Below are 19,693 nucleotides of genomic sequence, written 5' to 3' on the forward strand. Positions count from 1 at the left end.
CCACCGGTCCTAGTGCACCCAACCCAGTCTAAACTCGGATCGAACCGGCGATTCTTCTATTGGAGTTGGTTGCTCTAACAAGGAGGCTAAAAACCATGCCCTCTAGTGTCTGTCACTAGAGCACCTTTGGAGGTCAGAAGAGTGAGGTTTTACTGCATAGTACTTCGCTAGCTGGCCTCCTTTACACTCACCCCCCTAAATCTCACTTCTATCCCGGACGAGCCCCCACATGTAATCCACCGGTCCTACTGGAGCTGACCTCCATTACATCAATTTTCCATTTTTTTTCATTAAATGAAGACAAGACTCCATGAGAAAATGTAGTAAAATTGTCATGTCTGTCATAGAAATCGTTTTATTATCACTTAAAAATGAAGAAATGGTACAGTACAAAACAAACAAGACTGAGATATTATATAAAGGCACAACATTACATTTTATATATAATTATTATGCACCTTGTCAAATGTTCACTCAAGACTCAAAGCAAGTGTTTGGTCACAAGTGTAGTGGCCTCTACTTAACATTCCTTCGCTAATATTTATACAATATATACTAACATTAAAAAAAAGAAATTACTGAACTGGTAACTTTACAAAAATGTTGTCAGGGACCAGCCTGTTGAAAAAACTATGGAGGATGACTTTGTATTACCAGACACACACATACACACATACAGTATAATACAACCACACAGCCTTTCTGTTTTTGTGTTTTTTCTGACTCTTTTTATCATCAGCATGTTCTCATTTTTCAAAATGACCAAGATGCTGAGGTATGTCTTAACATTAAACATGGCTAAAGTAAGTACATTTCAAAATAAGGCCTTTTTTCAAGATTAATGAAATTGTTTGTCACTTTGGTTATAATAAAAAGCGATGATGCACCAGGAAAAAAAGTAGAAAAATACTGTGCAGTCACTGGCCATTTATAAGAGTGCTTAAAAGTGCATTTCCTCTCTGTTTTAAGTCTTTGACACTTGTTTTAAGTCCTTGTCAGGGCAAAAAAGAAAAAAATCTTTGGATTATCATTTTTTTCTATGCGTTTCATGCTATATATGCAGTAAAAATTCCCATTCACACACTCTATAATTTTCTGCATGCTTATTAATGGGAAACTACTGTGCATTTTTACTGGTTGGTGAAATCAGTGAGTCCATTCGTCTCAAAGAGTAAAATAACACAAGTCAAGTAATTAAAGTCTACACAAAAATAATAATAATAATAAAATAATAATAATAATAATCAGTGTCCAGTTATCAATCTACAGAAAATACTATAAACAACACTATAAACTTCTGCTATAGATATAGGCCTCAAAAATGAGGCAGTCTTCATGAGCATCTAGGGAAAAAACTAATGTACCCTTTGATAATAAAAAATACCAAGGTTGTGGGAAATATATAAAAACATCTTCTCACAATGAACCAAAGAAAACGATTGGCACCATCAGTAAAATGCCCTTGTCAAATTGCCAGGTAAGAAAAAGCAGATAAGCATCTGTATGTTCAACAAAATGTTAAGGGCAGTATTGTTCAAGCCACAGAGGCTACTTTGTCACAGTCAAAAGAGTGGTGCTGTTGTGAAGTGTTTACATCCTCTTCTGCTTGAGAATTTCCCTCTTGTGCCGTCCTGTTCCAGCAAGGCAGTGCAGCCAAGAACAGAAACACACCAGACACTAAAACACAAGTGCCACTGAGGTAGAACGCCAGGTCATATGACTGAGTCCAGTCGAAGAACCAACCTGGATGAAAAGGGTTGAAAAAAGAGATACACGTATTTGAAAATAACACTACACCGGAGGAATCTATATACTATAGGCATCTATTTACTTTCAGATCTGCGTTTTCTCCACCACTGACTCATCCACAAATTATCACATAAGTACTGGGATAAATGTTTTTAGTTTGGATATAAACACTAATGACTGTGATAGCCATGAAAGTATATAATAACTGTAGCTACTTGAGGGCTCAAATGAAAAAACTATCTAGCCCCAGTAGGTGGCGACTGTTAAAATGTGTTAACAGTGGTCCCTCACCATAATGCAGTTCACATGTCTTTTTTTGTTCAATTTGACATGCTTTATTTTTTATTTATTTTTTTTTTTTACAGCGAATTGTGTTTTGGGTCCTGATTGGCTGCAGACCAATGTCAATCAAACTCTTCCTTGCTGTGTCTCCTGCACAGTACAGAATGCGTTTAGCTTGCCAAATTTACATAAATCTTTGATCGCTAGCAGTGTGACTCTGAAATGCTGTACTGTATGTTTGCTAGTTTTAGTTTGAATGTCGACAAAACCATGTCAAAGGTACCCACGGTAGCACCCAAAAGGCAGAGGAAGATGCTAACCATCGCACAAAAAGTTGGACTGCTGGACATGCTAAAGGAGTCTAGAAGATGGAAAGGAGCGGAGGAATAAGTGTGAAAATGTTTATGCCTATCTGAGAAAAGTGTATAAATAGTGTAGTGAGAGGTTTTTCAGCCTTAAAACATCTATAATAATTGTAAAAAGTACAGCGGACTACTTATTGAGGGCTATTTTTAGAACGTAACTTGTGCAATTAACAAGGGACTGATAAGTGGATACATTCAGCAATGAAACACACTGAGTTATGATTAATTAATTTAACCTAGAGGTGCACAATTAATCAATGAAACATAGCTAAATTAACTTAAACACCCCTAGAGAACAATTTAGTGATCTATTCAAAATGTTTAACGATTATGATCATAGTGAATATACCGCCAACACCGAAAGCTGTTGACATTTTAGTTATTCCAGTCAGTGAACTTCAAATTATTATAGAAGAACTGGGAAAATGTTTATAGGTAGCATACAAACACTAGTCAGCAAAATAGTAATGCTACTTAAAATAAAGATCGTATAAAGCTTGTCATACCAGTAGGTGGAGACAAGTGATATATCAAAACATTCTGACAAAAAAACTTTTAGGAACACTCCCCTTTTCTGAAAATATACTAATTTTACCCTTTTTGAATCTTTTTGAAGTGAAATACACAGAAGTTAGCTGATTTTCATCATTGCTAATGGTCTAATCCATAAATTTCCAAACTCAGTCCTAGAGGGCCAGTGTCCTGCCGAGATTAGCTCCAACAGTATCTATCTAGCTTGATTAGCAGGTTCAGGTGTGTCTAACTATTGTTGGAGTTAAAGGCTGCATCAGAAACCCCATACTTCCATACTATATAGTATGCTAAAATCAGTATGCGAGCCGAGTAGTATGTCCGAATTCATAGAATTCGAAAATCAGTATGCGAGAAGTACCTGGATGACTTACTACTTCTGGTGAGATTCTGGAGTGCGCATCCCATGCATGCTGCGCTATCCCATAATGTCCCGCGAGAAAATTCATGAATGGACGAAGCAACGCAACTGACGCAGATAGGTCACGTGACCATGACAAAATGGACGGATGTAGTACGTCCGAATTCCATTCATACTTTTCACGTTTATACTGTATAGAACATACTTTTCTAACGGCCGAGTAGTACTATTAAATTCAAATGCAGTACCTACTGAGTAGTAGGCGGTTTCAGACGCAGCCAAACTCTCCAGGAAACCGGCCCTCCAGGACCAAGTTTGGACAGCTGGTCTAATCCAGTTCAATGATCTTTGCCAATCTAAGCTAAGTGTTCCTGCCAGACCTGATATCAGCTAAATCAAATCAAAATGCTAAAACTCTAAGAGAGTTGTTTGTTTTACTTTTATTTATACTTTTTATTTATTTATTTTTATACTTTCTTTTTTCTGTTCTTTATATTGTAAAGGGTTGATGAGATTCTTCTTACCTACAACTGGTGGCCCGAGTGCAATTCCAAACCCTCCAAAGCACATGAGAATCCCATGCGCCTGACCAAGCCGTTCAATGCCCACAATCTTGGTAGTGATGTATGATGTAAGAGACCAGTTCCCTGAGAAAAACCCAACAGCGGCTGAAAGAATCTGTAGACCCAAATAGCTCTTGGACACAGGGATGAGAAGCAGAGCCGTTCCAGAGCCAATGAGTGTCAGGGCGTACAGATACAGACTGTTGACCCATCGCATGTCGGCCAGCACACCCAGAATCAGCTTACCGATGCCTGTAGTCATCGCAACAATGGAGACCAGTGGTATCAGCGCAATCCCATCAATAAGCCCTTCGCTCTGGGCCACGTCCTCCATGAAGAGCACAGGTGGAAATGCTCCTAAGCTAAACAGAAACATGGCGATACAGAAAGCCATGAAGACCCGGTCCTGTAGGAGCTCTACTGTTTCGCAGAAATACTGTCCATATGGACGCATCCACTTCTTAATGGCTCGTGCTATTATTGAACTGGACAATATGTGGACTTTCCGTTCTCCTTCACTGTCTTGTAGCTCTGTGGGGTCTTTGTTGATCAACAGTTTCACTGTGGTAGTGTTTTCGGCTAAGCCGGGTTTGGTTTTGAGATCAGATCCAGACTCAATGATAATGGCAGTAGGTTTGCTATAGAGTGGTTCTGGGTCCTCTGTGCGTTGTAGAGCAGCTCTCTGTTTCAGGTAGTAGCCAGGTAAGTTCAAAGGTCGCATTGGCCCAGCACATGCCATCAAGTTGAGCGCCAGCGCCCCAATGATAAGCAGACAGCCTTCCAAACCAAACAACTCAATGAGCTCATTCTGGAGTGTGGCGTAAATGAAGCCACCCACACTTGTACCTGAGGAGGATAATTACAATTAACATCTGGAGCATTGTGGAAAATCAGCCCAATGTATACTTCAGTTTTACACAGAAACCAAGGAATGTGTTTAATTAAATTGTGAATATTCTAACAGCATAAAATCTATAGGCAGCAGATATACATGTGCTCTGATTTGTTTTTGCAATACTCAGTTAGTCCACAAGTTGACCCAGAGTGCTGCTTCATAGTCAAAAAACTAATGGAGGAGAACAACAGAACAACAAACTACTGAAGAAGGTTGTTGACTGTGAATTTGCATAAATATGCATAAAAATATTACTAATCCACTTTAGGCTTTTGGGTAAAATTTTATCTAATGTACCCGGTAATCAAGCATAATGTCATAATAGTGTAATGGAGGCCAGCTAGTCAAGTGCAATGCAGGTAAACCTTACTCCTCTGACCTATAAAGGTGCTCTAGTGACAGATGGTTAGAGGCCATGGTGTTTAGCTTCCTTGATAGAGTAACTGACTCCCATACAAAGAATCACAGATTCGATCCTAGCTCAGATCGGTTTGGGCGCAGTAGGAATGGTGAGTAACATGTGGGGGCTCGTCCAGGATCGAAGTGAGGTTTAGGGGATGTAACGGAGGCCAACTAGTGAAGTGCTACTGTATGCAGGTAAACCTCACTCCTCTGACCTCTAAAGGTGCTCTATCGACAGACGCTAGAGGCCATGGTCTGTAGCACCCTTGTTAGTGCAACCGACTTCCATACAAAGAATCGCCAGTTTGATCCCAGCTCAGATCAGGTTGGGTGTAGTCGAACTGGTGGTTTACACTAGCATAATGTTTTTTGTTACATTTTGTTGATCAAATTCTAATCAAATCAATTGCTTATGCTTGTAATTCAATACAAATAATTATAGCAGTAGTAGGGTGTACAATACTGCAAAAAAATATTTTTCAGGGATTTTTTTTATCATTTACAAAAAATAGAAAATGTAACCCCTTCTTATGTGGGTGTCTTGTTTGATTTAGTCCGTCATAGATAAACAAATTTGACACTTAAACAGCCATTAGGTGGCAGAAAGTCTTTGTCATTACCAGACCAAAGCTAATAACTTGTTGAATAATTTAAATGGATAAATCAACATCTTTGTTACAGATCAAAATATCCGTTCTTCCTTTAGAAGACTGCAGCAACTAAATAACTGGAGAAGAATTGGACTGCTAGTTTATTACATTATACCTTGGCAAAATACCACAAACTGTTCCAACTATTCAATTGACAGATACTTAACTCAAATACTTTTGGTAAGTAGCAGAAAAGCCATAATTCAAAACTGGTTTCAGGTTGATCCTTCAACAAGGGCTCAATGGATAGGAATTGTAAAGGAGATCCACTGTATCAAGAATTCAAAACAGTCCAACAAGTGTTGGCAGAAATGGACAAAGTATGTCATTGTGAGCAATATGTGATAATGTGCTTCAAATGTATTATGACTTGATTTTGTAACTCTCATGACAACCTCTTTGATCTTGTTTTTTTTCTTTTCTTTTCTGCCTCTTCAGTTTTTTTTTTTTTTGTTGTTGTTTTTTTTTTCTTCTTTTTTTAAAAAAAAAGCTTCAGCTCCCAAACGCAAGTGTTTTAAACGGGACTGAAATGAATCAAATTCATTTAATTTGCATAAAATACATGAAGCACGGAAATTTTTTGCACTGTTTTTATTTTTGCAAAGTGAATGGCAAACTCGATAATGTCAGTTGGCATATTGTTGAAACAACATTTAAGATTGTATCATAGACGATAAATAGTGACATCCCAATTAGCTACTTTTTAGTTCGTTGTATACCATAATGTGCAGTTAATGAGTTTAAAATGTGTACCTGTAGTGACGATGCCCAGCGCCAGGCCTCGCCTCTTGTCAAAGTACTGGCAGGTTATGGTCAGTGTGGCAGCATAGACAAGTCCACAGCCCATGCCTTGAACAGAAACAGGAATCCATTAATTACAGTCACCATTTCACAAAAAAAAATCTCTTACTCTGAAGCAAAATGTAATGCAATGTTCTGAATTAATCTTATAAAAGGGACAAAGGAAGTGAAGTGTAGACTTTGTATGCAAAGTAACTCCAACTTGAACTTATGCAATGGTATTTTTGGGTAGTACATTTCTGTGTGTGCATGTTTCAAAGTCTTGTTGCTGTGTATTACTGGCGATGAAACTGTAAACAGTGATGGCACCATGGTTTCGAATTCTAAACTGACAGTGAGTGTTATATAATCATAATTAATAGCACTCCTGGCGGCCACAAATAAGCAGACTGTTCAACTCTTACGATTACAAACACATGAATGTAATTTCTACTTGAAAGATTCATTTGTGATTCTCGTATAATTGTTGAAGGTCAAAAAAACAAACACATATGTTTCTTAATACCAGCATGCTGCTATTCATCAAGTCACTGTTAATATTGGTTTCATGTTCCTACCTACAACAATGCCATAGGAGAAGATGAGGAAAGAGATATTCGGAGCAAACGCACTCAGCATCAGCCCTCCAGCCACCATCACACCACTGAAGATGGTTACCGGTCGAGCACCGAAATTATCCACACAGGCACTGCACACCGGGCCTACAGAAAAACACAGGAGAACAACATCTCACTGAATGCAAACAATGAAGAATATGAGGAATAATCTATGCACTATAGACCTCTGGGAAATAAATGCATGTTTAATTGATATGTTCTTTCAATAAAGTCTGAAATGAAGTCATGGAATATTTTATATCTATATACATTAAATTTATTTTCATTTTCTGCAAATAAGTTTTCTTGGTTGAAATATTCTTATTTTAGTGCACATAATCAGTAGTTTATTCAATAAAACCTAAATAAACTACACTCCATAAAAAACTAAACTCCATAAAAAATATTCATTGGATTTACAATTTTTTTAAGGTAAGTGATTCCAAACAACTTAATGGATTGAATGTTAACAGACTAATTATATATAGTAATGCTTAAAACTTAAATTGTCTGTTCACCATAAAACGTTTTATTTGGTTAAACTTACAAACTTAAGTTCACCAGCTGTCTTGAAAATGTGAGTCATCTCAACTTAGAGAGATTCTGTTTCAACTTAAGATGTTGAGTTTTAGTTAATTATATTGCAAAGTTGCAACCACTTACTTTAAAGCAAAAAAAGCAAATCCAATGGATCATTTTTACTGTAATTAATACACAAATGTATTAATGGTAAATACGAAAAACAAATAACAAACTAGTAATAGACTTTCATATTAATTATTTTATATATATTTTTTCAGCGCTGTAGTACTAAATGTTTTTGCCTATAATTGCCTTCCACATAAACTCTTGTAGTTTTGTTTTTGCACCTTTTTTCATTTATTTGTCCTCCTAATCAGATTATGAAGCACTGAATTTTATTTTACTCTTTTATTATATTGTGTACTGTTATCTTTATTTTGAACAATTTTCAGTGTTAAATACGGTGACCAAGAGAGCTTAACGTGCTGAAATTTAAGACAATGCATGCAATTACAAAAAACTTCAGCAAATTAAGAAAAGATCTTTTTTGACAGCACATGTGCTGCAAATCCTCACAATATACACAAATAAAAATGGGCTGCATTTTCTCACAACACAAAAGGAACGGAACACAACGAGTTGCTGAGTGAAGTTGTAGGTGATCTTTGAAAGGTGATTTTTTGTTTGTTTATTTCAACATCCTGATTCCCTTGTCTTTAGCCTAAATAACCATAACTTAAATAGCCGGGTCATGTTTTAGGGTCTCCTTGAAATGTTTTCGTTGTGTTGTGAGAAAATGCAGAGCGTTTTAATAAACTGTTTGCAAGAAAATGTTGTAAGCGTGTTTTTTAAAAATATCTTTGCATTGTGAGGATTTGCAGCATGTGTCCTGTCAAACGGATGAAAATCTGCTCTCAATTTGCTGGCATTTTTTGTAATTTCATGTGTTTTCTTAAATTGCAGCACATTAAGCTCTCTCTGCCATTAGAGTTTGGGGCAAAAATGGTTCATAAAACAGGCACATAATTCAACTTGCCAATAAATAAATGCATAAACTGAAGCTCTAACTTACAAGTATAGATGCTTTTATAAGTATGGATAATTATTACAGAAATTATTGTTCGCATATTATGAGGCGGGGCGATGCAGTAGGTAGCAGCAAAATGGTTGCTAATTCAAGCCTCGGCTGGGTCAGTTGGCGTTTCTGTGTGGACTTTGCATGTTCTCCCTGCGTTACCGTGGGTTTCGACCGGGTGCTCCGGTTTACCCCAGGGTCCAAACACATGTGGTACAGGTGAATTAGGTAGGCTAAATTGTCCGTAGTGTATGAGTGTGAATGAGTGTGTATGGATGTTTTCTAGAGATGGGTTTCAGCCGGAAGGGCATCCTCTGTGTAAAACATGTGCTGGATAAGTTGGTGGTTCATTCCATTGGGTGACCCCAGATTAATAATTGGACTAAGCCGAAAAGAAAATGAATGAATATTATGAGGCTCAACATCCTAATTGTCCCATTAATGACTAAAAGGAGACTCTTAATCTCTGTCTTGATAACGTCACTGTCTCAGGGGTGAAGAGAGTATGTTTGTCTATCAATCCGTTACTAGAATTAGGCTAACAAATGACTCAGTTTCTCGTAAAATGGCCAAAATGCATGTCCTCTGGAGAGCATCTGACGGGGAGCAGTGTTTGTTTGTCTCATTCAGACTAAATAATTTCTCCATCTTTACTTTGATGTCTCATTAGGGTCTGTACTGTCTGGTACGGGGTACTTTATACTTGCTAACATCACTGCCAAATGCCTTCAAACACGCTTGATTATGCAACACTGCTGACCTACACAGCACTAATGCCAGTTTGAAATCAGAACCATTCAGCCTATAGAGATCAAAACTCGAGCAAACATAATGAGTGAATAAACTATAAAACAGCCAAGATAATCAAAGGAAAGGCCCATTTTCTGTTGTTTCTGTTTACAGGAATCATCTGCTTTTAGATGTGATGATGCGATTTGGGTTTTACGCAGGTCATAATCAACTCCCCTGTAAATTCCCGTCTTCTGAGGTAACATAGGGCATAGGAACACATGTTTACCCAAACACACTAACATCTCTGCCAATCCTGTCCAGTCATGACTTTCTCTGCAGTGACGATAGACTACACAGCTATGCCTGTAAACAAAACCTGACACCTTCAAAACCCAAACACGCACACAGACACACTGACAAACACATTTGCGCTGTGAACTAGTGTCAAAGTTTACTGAGGAAAGATGAGAGGCCTGTCTTCCCTTCATTTAAAACACAACTTTGTGCCTGTTCTCTTTAAATATGTTGCTATTACTTTCAGTATCCACGAAGCCAATAGATGAAGCAATGCATATTTTATGCAACTCTGCATAAAAAATATCACAGCAGTTTTAAACTATCAGGCTTGTTTACATCGCCAATGAGAACAATAAAGATACCTTTATTAATGTACACACCAAAGCAAGAAATCATTCTGTTTATTATAAATGTATGCTGCAGTTTTGTTGTCTTCCACCTTAAAGGCTGATGTTACTTGAAGCAGGATGAATTTTGATTGAGCAATCAATGTTTTATAGTTTATAACCCCTTTAAAAATATATAATTCAAAAGAATATCCAACAATGGGATTATCCTGTGAAGCTATTGCTGTAGTTATGGTGCGGACAAGTGTGATGCATTACAAAATCATTGGAGCTTTTTATGCCACAGTCCTTCAGTTCCTCTAGTCATAATCACGTGTAGAAGCAATGCTGTTTTATCATACTTCTTACATTTTAAAGTCTAATAAAATGCACAATATATTAAAGTTTCTTTGGTGTTTCCCTGTTTTCCATAAAACCAAACTGCAAATGATGTTTGCGTATGACGTCATTAGACAGGGTTTGTGTCACTAGTTAAAACTGCTTATTTCTCTGGATTTGAGTACTTCAGTCAGCAAAATTTATAACACTGTTCAAGTGGTTTTTGGTCATTTTAACAAAAAAACATTTACATAATGCTATTTTAGGGTGTCTTCACACTTGTAATGCAACTCTTATTTATTTTATCTTATTTACTTTGGGTTCAGAGCAAAAAATATATACATTTGGTCATGGTTGGTTTAGCATTCACACTGTTATTTTAAAATCTGAACCTAAAGATATACAGTGCTAAGTATACTCGAGAACACCCCTCACAAATCTATCTTTTAAATTCATATTTTTTATAAGAAGCTATGCAATGATATATTTGTGCATACATTAGTCAGTACAGAAGCCAAATCCAGAGCTTATTTAACAAAATAACTTACAATAACACTACAAAAACTAGTACAAATTTATGTTATAGAAAAATATTAAATACAATTTTAAAAAAAGAGGAAAAATCAAGAAGCATTTTACCAAATTTAGCTGATTTTTTTTTTTGAAATATTTTGCTTCAATTGACTTGTATTATCTTTCAATTTCTAAATATGTTTGGTGACTAAAATATTATTTTAATAAATACATCTGTTTAAACAATCTGTTTTGTTTAAATGCACCAAAATACATTGCTTATATTCACTGAGAAATTGATAAAAATATTCATTTTTAAAATGAGCTGTACTAAATTATGCTGAGCACTGTAAAGGCTTTTATGATGTATATTCTAGTATTGAATTTAGATAACATCCAAAACAATGATGTGTGCTGTGATAACGGTCTGGGTGTTTGTCCCTTAAAGATTACTGTTTGGTGTTTCCCCTGCTCTGGTGTATGTGTTTGTAAATATATAAATACAGTATGCTTCAATTTACATCCCATCTTATACATTGGACTTAAGTGGCATCAAATGAGAACCAAACTGGTCAGCCTATACAGCTGACAATGCTTCTGATTATCTGCCCTCTTTTGTTCTCTTGTAAATTTATAGTGGTGTACTTCACTGTCAATTTGATCCCTGCAATGCAGACTGCCAATGACCACCTATTTTAAACAACTACACTGTAAATAAACAGGGAGATTACGTCTCTGTCTGACAGCATGTCTTCTAGTGGAAAAAGGCAGTACAACAGTGACTCGGCAGCTATATACTGTGTGAATAAATCCAAGTGTGTTTTAGAGTGTCATGTTTATGTCAGATTTAACACTTAGGGCAGAGGATCTTAGAAATATGTTTGCCTTGGATTCACATTTAAGGTCATGGTTAGTTAATCAACATTAAAATAACTTGAATTAGAGGATATAAGAGGATAATTAATGAATTTGATCTCACAAATAATTGTGTTTTTTAAGCATACATTCTAATCCATTCTAAAGATCTACACACAATTCAATTTCTAAATTTGATCAAAACTGAAAACAAAGTGAAAACTAATTAAGATATTTTAGGAATGTGTTGTTTTGACCTATTTCAAAATGTTGATCACCCCTTAGTCATTTTATGTGTCATTGCATAACTGTTTTATATGGGAACATGGACTTCTTTATCACACACACACACACACACACACACACACACACAGCAATGAAGCAACGATCAGTACTTACTAGTGATGAGCGCAACCCCAGACACCATGGAACCGACCCAAGCTGTCATGCCTTTTCCCTCCTGAAAGGCACTGAGCCACTCGGGATACAACACCCCAACAGATTGAGGGGATCCAAAAGACAGAAACTGGGCCATGAATGAAGCCACCACAATCATCCATCCCCATCCACCATCTAAAGTGCTCTCACTCTTCACAGCAGCCATTCTCAGCACTGATGTTACACTGACTACACTTCACACACAGACCTGCTGAAAGAAAAGGAGAAACATCAGGATCATGATGGAAATACATGTTTTATATGAAGTATTCATGCAAAACTATTTTCAATTTATCTTGCAAGAATGCCGCATGTGCCTTTAGATTAGCAATAGCCTATGTTTAAACTGAATCATCTTATAATAACCATACATTTTAGGAACAACTGTAGGCTACATAAAAGTCATTGTATAATAGAAATACAATATTGGAGGGTTCACTTTAAGCATGCCATATCTGAAAGCATAATATATGCAAAACTATTTCTGAATATAATTCTGCAGGAATGTTTTATGTAATTATATTTGCAATACACTAGTAACTAGCCCATACTTTTTTATAACTACAAATTATAACAGGCTTCGCGTGCATGATTTTCGCCAATTATACCAGAAAAGAATGTGAAAGTTAAAGGTAGGCTATTTGAGAAGCTGTGAAACTTACTGCAGGTGGATGTTGCTCTTACTCGCAGAGCGCTGAACCGCTCGTGCCCGCTGGACCAGAGGCCAGTCTCTCACGCGCTCCTCCGCTGAATACCTTCTCCAGCCCAGAATCGCGCACCGGCTCGTTTTGAACACTCCTGAACACAGACCACACCTAGAAGGGGGAGAGACCACCGACCGGACTGCCCTGTTCCCTTTATATTCGTCCAAAACATTTTTGAAATCCCGCAGTCGCGAGGAGAAGTGGTGCAGTTTGTAGAGCGCGCACCCACCTATCTCTCTCTTCAGTGCGCGCACGGCGGCGCAACAGACGCGCGCTGAAGTTTCTCCTCAACTCGTATGACAATAAACAACCACTTAAATCAGGAACAAACATTCACGTCTGTGCTTTAGAGTATATGTGCTTAATAGAAGCCTATATTTTGTTCTTTCAAGAATTGGGGAACTTGCGTCTTACCACCAGAGGAGCAAAGTGAAGTGGTGACAGGAGAGGTGCTTTCAAAATTAAAACGCACTTTTCAGGTCTTCTTTATTTTTTTATTAATATTAAGTCGCAGTTAGAGCACGACCGTGACCGCGTGTATTTTTCTCAGCGTGCGCCCTTTTATCCGGTGATATGAAGAACTGGTTTGAAGCTGTTCTTACCGGCCAGACTCGTGATGAGTCACAGAAACCAAACGACCGAGCCAAGCAGTGTGGTGGAGGTCCACTCAGAAGCGTTTGGATTTTATGGGAACTTTAAAATGCGTCTTAAAACGAGACGAAAATTTTGGCAGTATAGAATTTTAAATCAATTCTATAATAGAAAATAAGTATTGTTTTATTTTACCACAGCACAAACCTGCTGATTCAGCCTCCTCCGCAGATTGGTAACTGTAGCGGGTTTTTGTCATAACTTTGCCACTAAGGATTTTCCAGAGATTTTCAATCAGATCTAGATCAGGACTGTGTCATCCCCATTTTATTTATCTCTTTCGCTGTGATGGGGCTCATACTTCTGCATGAAGGTTGATGGCTGATGGAGTGATGAATGCAGGGAAAGAACCACATGTTGCTGAAGGAGCTTCTCATAAACATTTGCATTCACCCAGTCATCTGTATAAGAGGCTGCTGCAGAAAACACCTTCACTTTCTTCTGCACACACTTTAGGTTCAAGTCTTCCCCCAGTTTCTCAATAAATGTAATGCTTCAAAACAAAACAGAGCGAAAGAAAGGCTTACCAGTTATTCCTTTCTACCTGTTACTATTAAGCTGCTTAATAACATTAAAACACATATCAGTCAATTACATGACACTAATGCAATGTATATTGCCAAGTAGACGTGGTCAAGATAATCTGCTGAAATGCAAACCAAGCATCAGAGCAAAGTTATATGGGTGACTTTGAACATGGCTTGGCTTGCCAGATGGTTTCCAGTAACTTGATAAATCAATGCCAGGAAGAAATAAAGCAGTTCTGAGGGCACAAGGTACAAGCTAGATTTACTTATCAAGTGGCAGATGGGTGATATAATGTAGGTAAGTACACATAAAAAAAAAAAACAAATACAGTCCCAAACCTAGAACTGCTTATTTAAAAACATTGATTTTCAAGAGAATGTATAGGTAAATATGCTTATCATTAGCTTATTTGAAGGCAGTACTACAGTATAATGAAATATCTGCAAAGCTGAAGATATTTAAGGACATGTTCAGACTGGGGGCCACAGAGCAAACTGCATAGGACCAGACTTCTGTCAGAGCCTAAACTTAAACTTCTTCCCACCCTTCTCTGCTCTCCGTCTGGGTGGTCGGCTGAACTTTTGTGATGGGCGAGAGCGGGAGGGTCAGACGGCTTGGGCTTTAAGCCCACCGAGATCCTGTTTCTGCCCCGTTCTTGTACTCGTTCCCACACACACATAAAACGAGAGGTAGAGTCCTCCCCTCCCCTGTCTCCGTAATCCCCTCTGACATGAAAAGAGTGAATAAAAAGCAGCGCGGAAAGAACAGAACAGTTAATTGCATTTGCCTCATATCACCTTTTTGGACAACATCTCATCTTCTTATTCAGCGTGACTGCAGCCTGCAGGGCTCTGGGAAACCGATGGGAGGCTTCTGGAAGGAACACACACTTGGCTCTAGAATACTTGGAATAAAAAGGCTGCTTAATAAGAAAACACTGCACTTGACATAATGGATAGAGGAAGTTCATCTACAGTACCAGTTAGAAGGTTAAGCACATCTGCACAGACATAGTTTCTACTATTTTGCACATTTTAGAATAATTGCAAACCCACCAAACTCTGAATTAACCAGTGTGTGCATTAAGCAGTGACTAAAACAGTGTTAAGCAGTAAATTCTTGAGTGTTTGACTTACTAACAGAGCTACAAACCTCTTGGCAGCATCTCAAAACTTTACAAGTAGCTACTTCAGTTGCTTTTACAGTAGTGTTGAAGTAGTTCCCATGCATGTTGGGTACTTTTTGGTTGTTTTTCCTTCACTCACTAACGCACTTTTCTTTTTAGAGGTACACTGTGTAGCTTTTGGTTCTCCAGCATTTAATTAACAAAACTGCATGTGACTTGTGAAAGAACATTGCTTTGTTTTGCAGGTTTGATGGTCTGCTTTAGTGCTGTCTCAGCAGAAGTGTGCATTGAGGGTGAATAGCAACTGCTGAAGAGATGCTGGAAAGCAAAGCTAGAATAATGAACTGCACACACTATGATCTTGTGGAATTAATTGCCACGTGGCAAGTCTGCTCAAGCACATGACTTGTGCCATGTGGGTTTGGGCCATTAAAAATCTACAAAGGAAATCATCTAGGGTGGTAAGAATTATGCTCCGATTTTGAGTTACTAAAAAAAAATGACAAAAGCTCTGATCCTCTTTGAATTAAACAACCAAACACATCTCGAGATGACTACACTACCTGACAAAAGTCTTGTCACCTACTCAAGTTTTAGAAACAAATAATACCTTGACTTGGTATCAGAAGTGGCTTATATAAAAAGGCAAAGGCCTCTAATTACGCTTATTTTACCAGAATAAAATATGATCATGTCTTGATTTTAAATTATTTAATTAGGACAGTCAGATCTGACTTTGCTTAGACAAAAGTCTTGTCACTTAACTGAAATAATGTCCAGTACAGAATATAAAGTCATGGTGCAGTGGGAAAAGAATTAATATTGTGTATGACTCCCATGAGCTTGGAGGACTGCATCCATACATCTGCAATGACTCAAATCACGTATTAAAGTAATCTGGATTGGCAAAGAAAGTCTTCATGCAGGACTCCCAGAGTTCATCAATAATCTTTAAATTTGTCTTCAATGCCTCCTCCTTCATCTTACCTCAGACATGATGTGCATGTCTGGTGACTGGGCTGGCCAATCCTGGAACACTGACCTACTTTGCTTTCAGAAACTTTGATGTAGAGGCTGAAGTATGAAAAGGAGCACTATCCTGCTGAAGAATTTGCCCCCTCCTGTGGTTTGTAATGTAATGTGTAGCACAAATGTCTTGGTACCTCAGGCTGTTGATGTTGCCACTCTGTAGATCTCTCGCACATCCCCATACTGAATGTAACCCCAAACCATGATTTTCCTTCAACAAACACAAACAGTATTTGTGATGATTGGGATGCAGTTCAACAGATCTACCTTCTGCCACTGTTACAAATGATCAACTAGAAGTCAAGTTATTATTTGTTGCTCTTACAACTGGGATTGACGTCAAGACTTTTGTATATATACTTATAGTATATAGTATATCTTGACAAATGAAGATGTTAATTTAACAACTTATTATCAGGTTCCTGAAAACAAACATCACAACACTACAAAAAAAATTGTTTAATTAAGATGTATTATGGATACTTACTATTGAGGCATTTTGCTATTGAGGCATTTTGCATAGTCAGTATTACTCCACTAACAAATGCCTTTCAGTTACTCCCACATCATGCACAATCAATCTGGTCTACAAAGCATTTAGGCTAACCATAGTGATTCACTGCAAGACAAAGGGATGCTTTGGAAGATGGATTCATGATGTACTCCTTTCATATTTGTTAATTTTTTAACTATTTAAAACTAAATTTGAGATGTTTTGCCAATAAACAAAGATTAAATTGCAATCTAAAATGTATTTACGAAATCCTGAGAGCTGTTAAAGAGCAAATTTAACCTTGATGGGCTACTGTGCATGTTGATTTTCCATTTGTGTGAGAGCATCAGTGAAGATTTAGACATAAAATAGCATTTGCTTTAATTTAGTTTGGTTGATTCGCTGTATTATTAATCATTAATTCCATACTTATCAAGAGCTTTTTAGGAGATTTTCTTGTAAAAACACACTGGAATTACAGGAAATCTGAAAAACAAAAAGTGCAAGAGCGACATGATCTCCATGTTTACTATGAGTTTTCGTTTCCTCTTTTCAGGAATGCTGACGCGTGTTTTTTCAGCTCCACTGGCATATAAGGAGAACACAAACATTAGCGACCTCTGTACCAATATCCTGACACTCCCTTCCCTTTTCTCTCCCTCTTTCTCTTGTCCTTGTCTCTTGTCTATTGACCTTATTACACATTCAGCATCTCCTGATGTTTACGGTCTTCCTTTGCGCCTCCATTCATATCCTTAAAACAGATCAGCAGTAAATCAAAACCCTGAGGGAATGGAAAAAGAAGACCTCTCTGTCTGAAGACTGACGCAGGACAGGGGAACTTTTAGAGCGGTCACTGAGCTGCTTAAATTAGCACTTGCATCTAACTTAACACATACTGAGCATCATAGAGGTGCAACTAAACTAACATGTTCAAATTTGTATTATAATCTTTTTTTCCCATCTCACATTGTTAAAAAAAGAAAAGAAACAAGGAAATTAAAGAAATAGCTCATCCAAAAATGAAAGATTACTAATTACTCACCCTCAAGTGGTTCCAAAGCTATATGTTTATTTCTTCTGTTGAACACCGATGAAGATATTGTGAAGAAAGCTGAAAACCTGTTATCATCCACTTCAATATTAGGAAAAAACAAATAGTATGGATGTCAATGGTCATAAATTTCCAACATTTTTGCAAATATCTTTTTTTGTGGTTTGAAAAAAGTAAACAATAACAGAATTTTCATTATTTTGAGTGAACTATCCCTTTAAGCCATAATTAATGAGTCATTATTTCTAATTTACAGTTCTAAACTGTAAATATCACGAGCATTGCTGATTGTCCCATACCTGTTGAACTACAGTCACATGGTTATGTCAGTGATAGTTCTGTCAGGACCACGAACATACACCAAAGTGTGTGACTTTAACTCTTCCTCAGATCAGACCGGATTGCTGAGGGTCAGTTTCACCCCTCTGACCACTTCAGCCTGACAGAACCGGTCTGAACCTGGTAAGAGTGCCAGAAAGCGGCACAGGACAGCTTATGCTGAAATACTTCTGCAGGGATTACCACACAGCTACACCACTCTCAGTGTGTGTTTGTGTGTGACATTTAAGAGGGCAGGTTGGAAAAAATGATACTGGAAAACTGTTTATTGCCAAATAGGTGTGCAATACTACCTGATACGTCCATGTCCTCAAACGGGCTGACGTCATGCCAATGTCCGGCTGTTTGTTCGTATGCACTGGGGGTCAGAGGTCAGGAGACAACATTGCCAGCTAAGCTGTAATGAAAACGAGAGCATGTTTTACAAGTTACCGTTCACACACCTCTTTGGTTTTGTGAACAGATAACAGAGGTTAAGCGTTATATAATACCACACGCAGACAAATCACAAAAAAACATGTGCTCATGCTATGTTAGGAATCAAGACATTGTCGTAAAGACCAAAGTCTGCAGAATATCAGCCCTTCAGGACAGAGTTTGGGCACCCCGGTTTAAAGCATGAGTGTCAAACTTAGTTCCTGGATGGCCACATCCCTGTACAGTTTAGTTACAACTCTGCCCCAGCACACTTACCTGTAGTTTTCCAACAAGCCTGAAGGACTCAATTAGTTTGATCAGGTCTGTTTAAGCTAATCTGTGCAGTGCTGGGTTTGACGCCTGTGGATTAAAGTGATAAATTGTCTGCGTTATTGTAAATTACAGTACAAAAACCTGTTAGTAAACTGCCAGTAATGCTGTCATGTCAATATGAACCAAAATCTGAGGAATGTTTCCAACAAGGTACTAGAAATATTCCTCAGAGATTTCACTCCATATTGACATGATAGCATTACACAGTTGCTGTAGATTTGTTGGCTTCACATCCATGATGTGAATCTCCTGTTCCACCACATGCCAAAGGTGCTCTACTGGATTGTGGAGAGTGTGCATGAAAATCCCAGTAGATCAGCATATTCTGAAATATTCAAGACCAGCCCACCTGGCTTAAACTACAATTCCATGTTCAAAGTCTCTTAAACCAGCTTTCCTCTCCATTCTGATGCTCAGTTTGACCTGCAGCAGATTGTCTTGACCATGTCAACAAGCCTAAATGATTTGCTTTCATTTGATTGGCTGATTAGAAATTTGTGTTTATAAGCAAATGCACCGGTGTACCTACAAAAAAGTGGCTGATGATTGTATAAATATTTTGTATGCAATACATTTTCCTAAACATTTTACACAATGAATCACTTCTGAGAACAAAGGGGTATCCAACTTTATACAATAGCAAGTTATACCTGACAAAATGGGCAGTAAATGTGTACATAATTTAGTTTTATGGTCACACTTTACAATAAGGTTCATTAGTTAATGT

General features: G+C 37.6%; 2 protein-coding genes and 1 long non-coding RNA gene across 7 annotated transcripts in view; 1 reads left to right on the forward strand and 2 right to left on the reverse strand.

Moving 5' to 3' along the window:
* LOC141378555 (uncharacterized) overlaps nucleotides 1-19,693 on the forward strand; it is an 876,076-nt gene that overhangs the window by 65,348 nt on the left and 791,035 nt on the right. The gene's annotated exons all lie outside the window — the stretch shown is intronic.
* slc16a9a (solute carrier family 16 member 9a) lies at nucleotides 320-13,054 on the reverse strand. 2 transcript variants are annotated; one of them, NM_200410.1, is given in 6 exon segments: nucleotides 320-1,743; nucleotides 3,813-4,697; nucleotides 6,552-6,647; nucleotides 7,157-7,300; nucleotides 12,254-12,500; nucleotides 12,955-13,026. In NM_200410.1, coding segments are annotated over 5 exon segments (1,539 nt in total). In that variant the 5' UTR covers nucleotides 12,459-12,500; nucleotides 12,955-13,026; the 3' UTR covers nucleotides 320-1,534.
* Nucleotides 13,482-18,663, reverse strand: LOC147833065 (uncharacterized). Of its 4 annotated transcripts, XR_015513339.1 has the most exons (5): nucleotides 18,177-18,419; nucleotides 17,869-17,958; nucleotides 17,253-17,309; nucleotides 16,465-16,541; nucleotides 13,482-15,048 (listed from the first exon to the last, which is right to left on the reverse strand). It is a non-coding gene; the product is annotated as an uncharacterized LOC147833065 (long non-coding RNA). The 4 variants fall into 4 exon arrangements; XR_015513338.1 differs by lacking the exons at nucleotides 17,253-17,309; nucleotides 18,177-18,419 and adding an exon at nucleotides 18,510-18,663; XR_015513341.1 differs by lacking the exon at nucleotides 16,465-16,541.

This window comes from Danio rerio, chromosome 17 (assembly GCF_052040795.2).
Source record: "Danio rerio strain M-AB ecotype USA chromosome 17, GRCz13ab, whole genome shotgun sequence".
Lineage (NCBI taxonomy): Eukaryota > Metazoa > Chordata > Actinopteri > Cypriniformes > Danionidae > Danio > Danio rerio.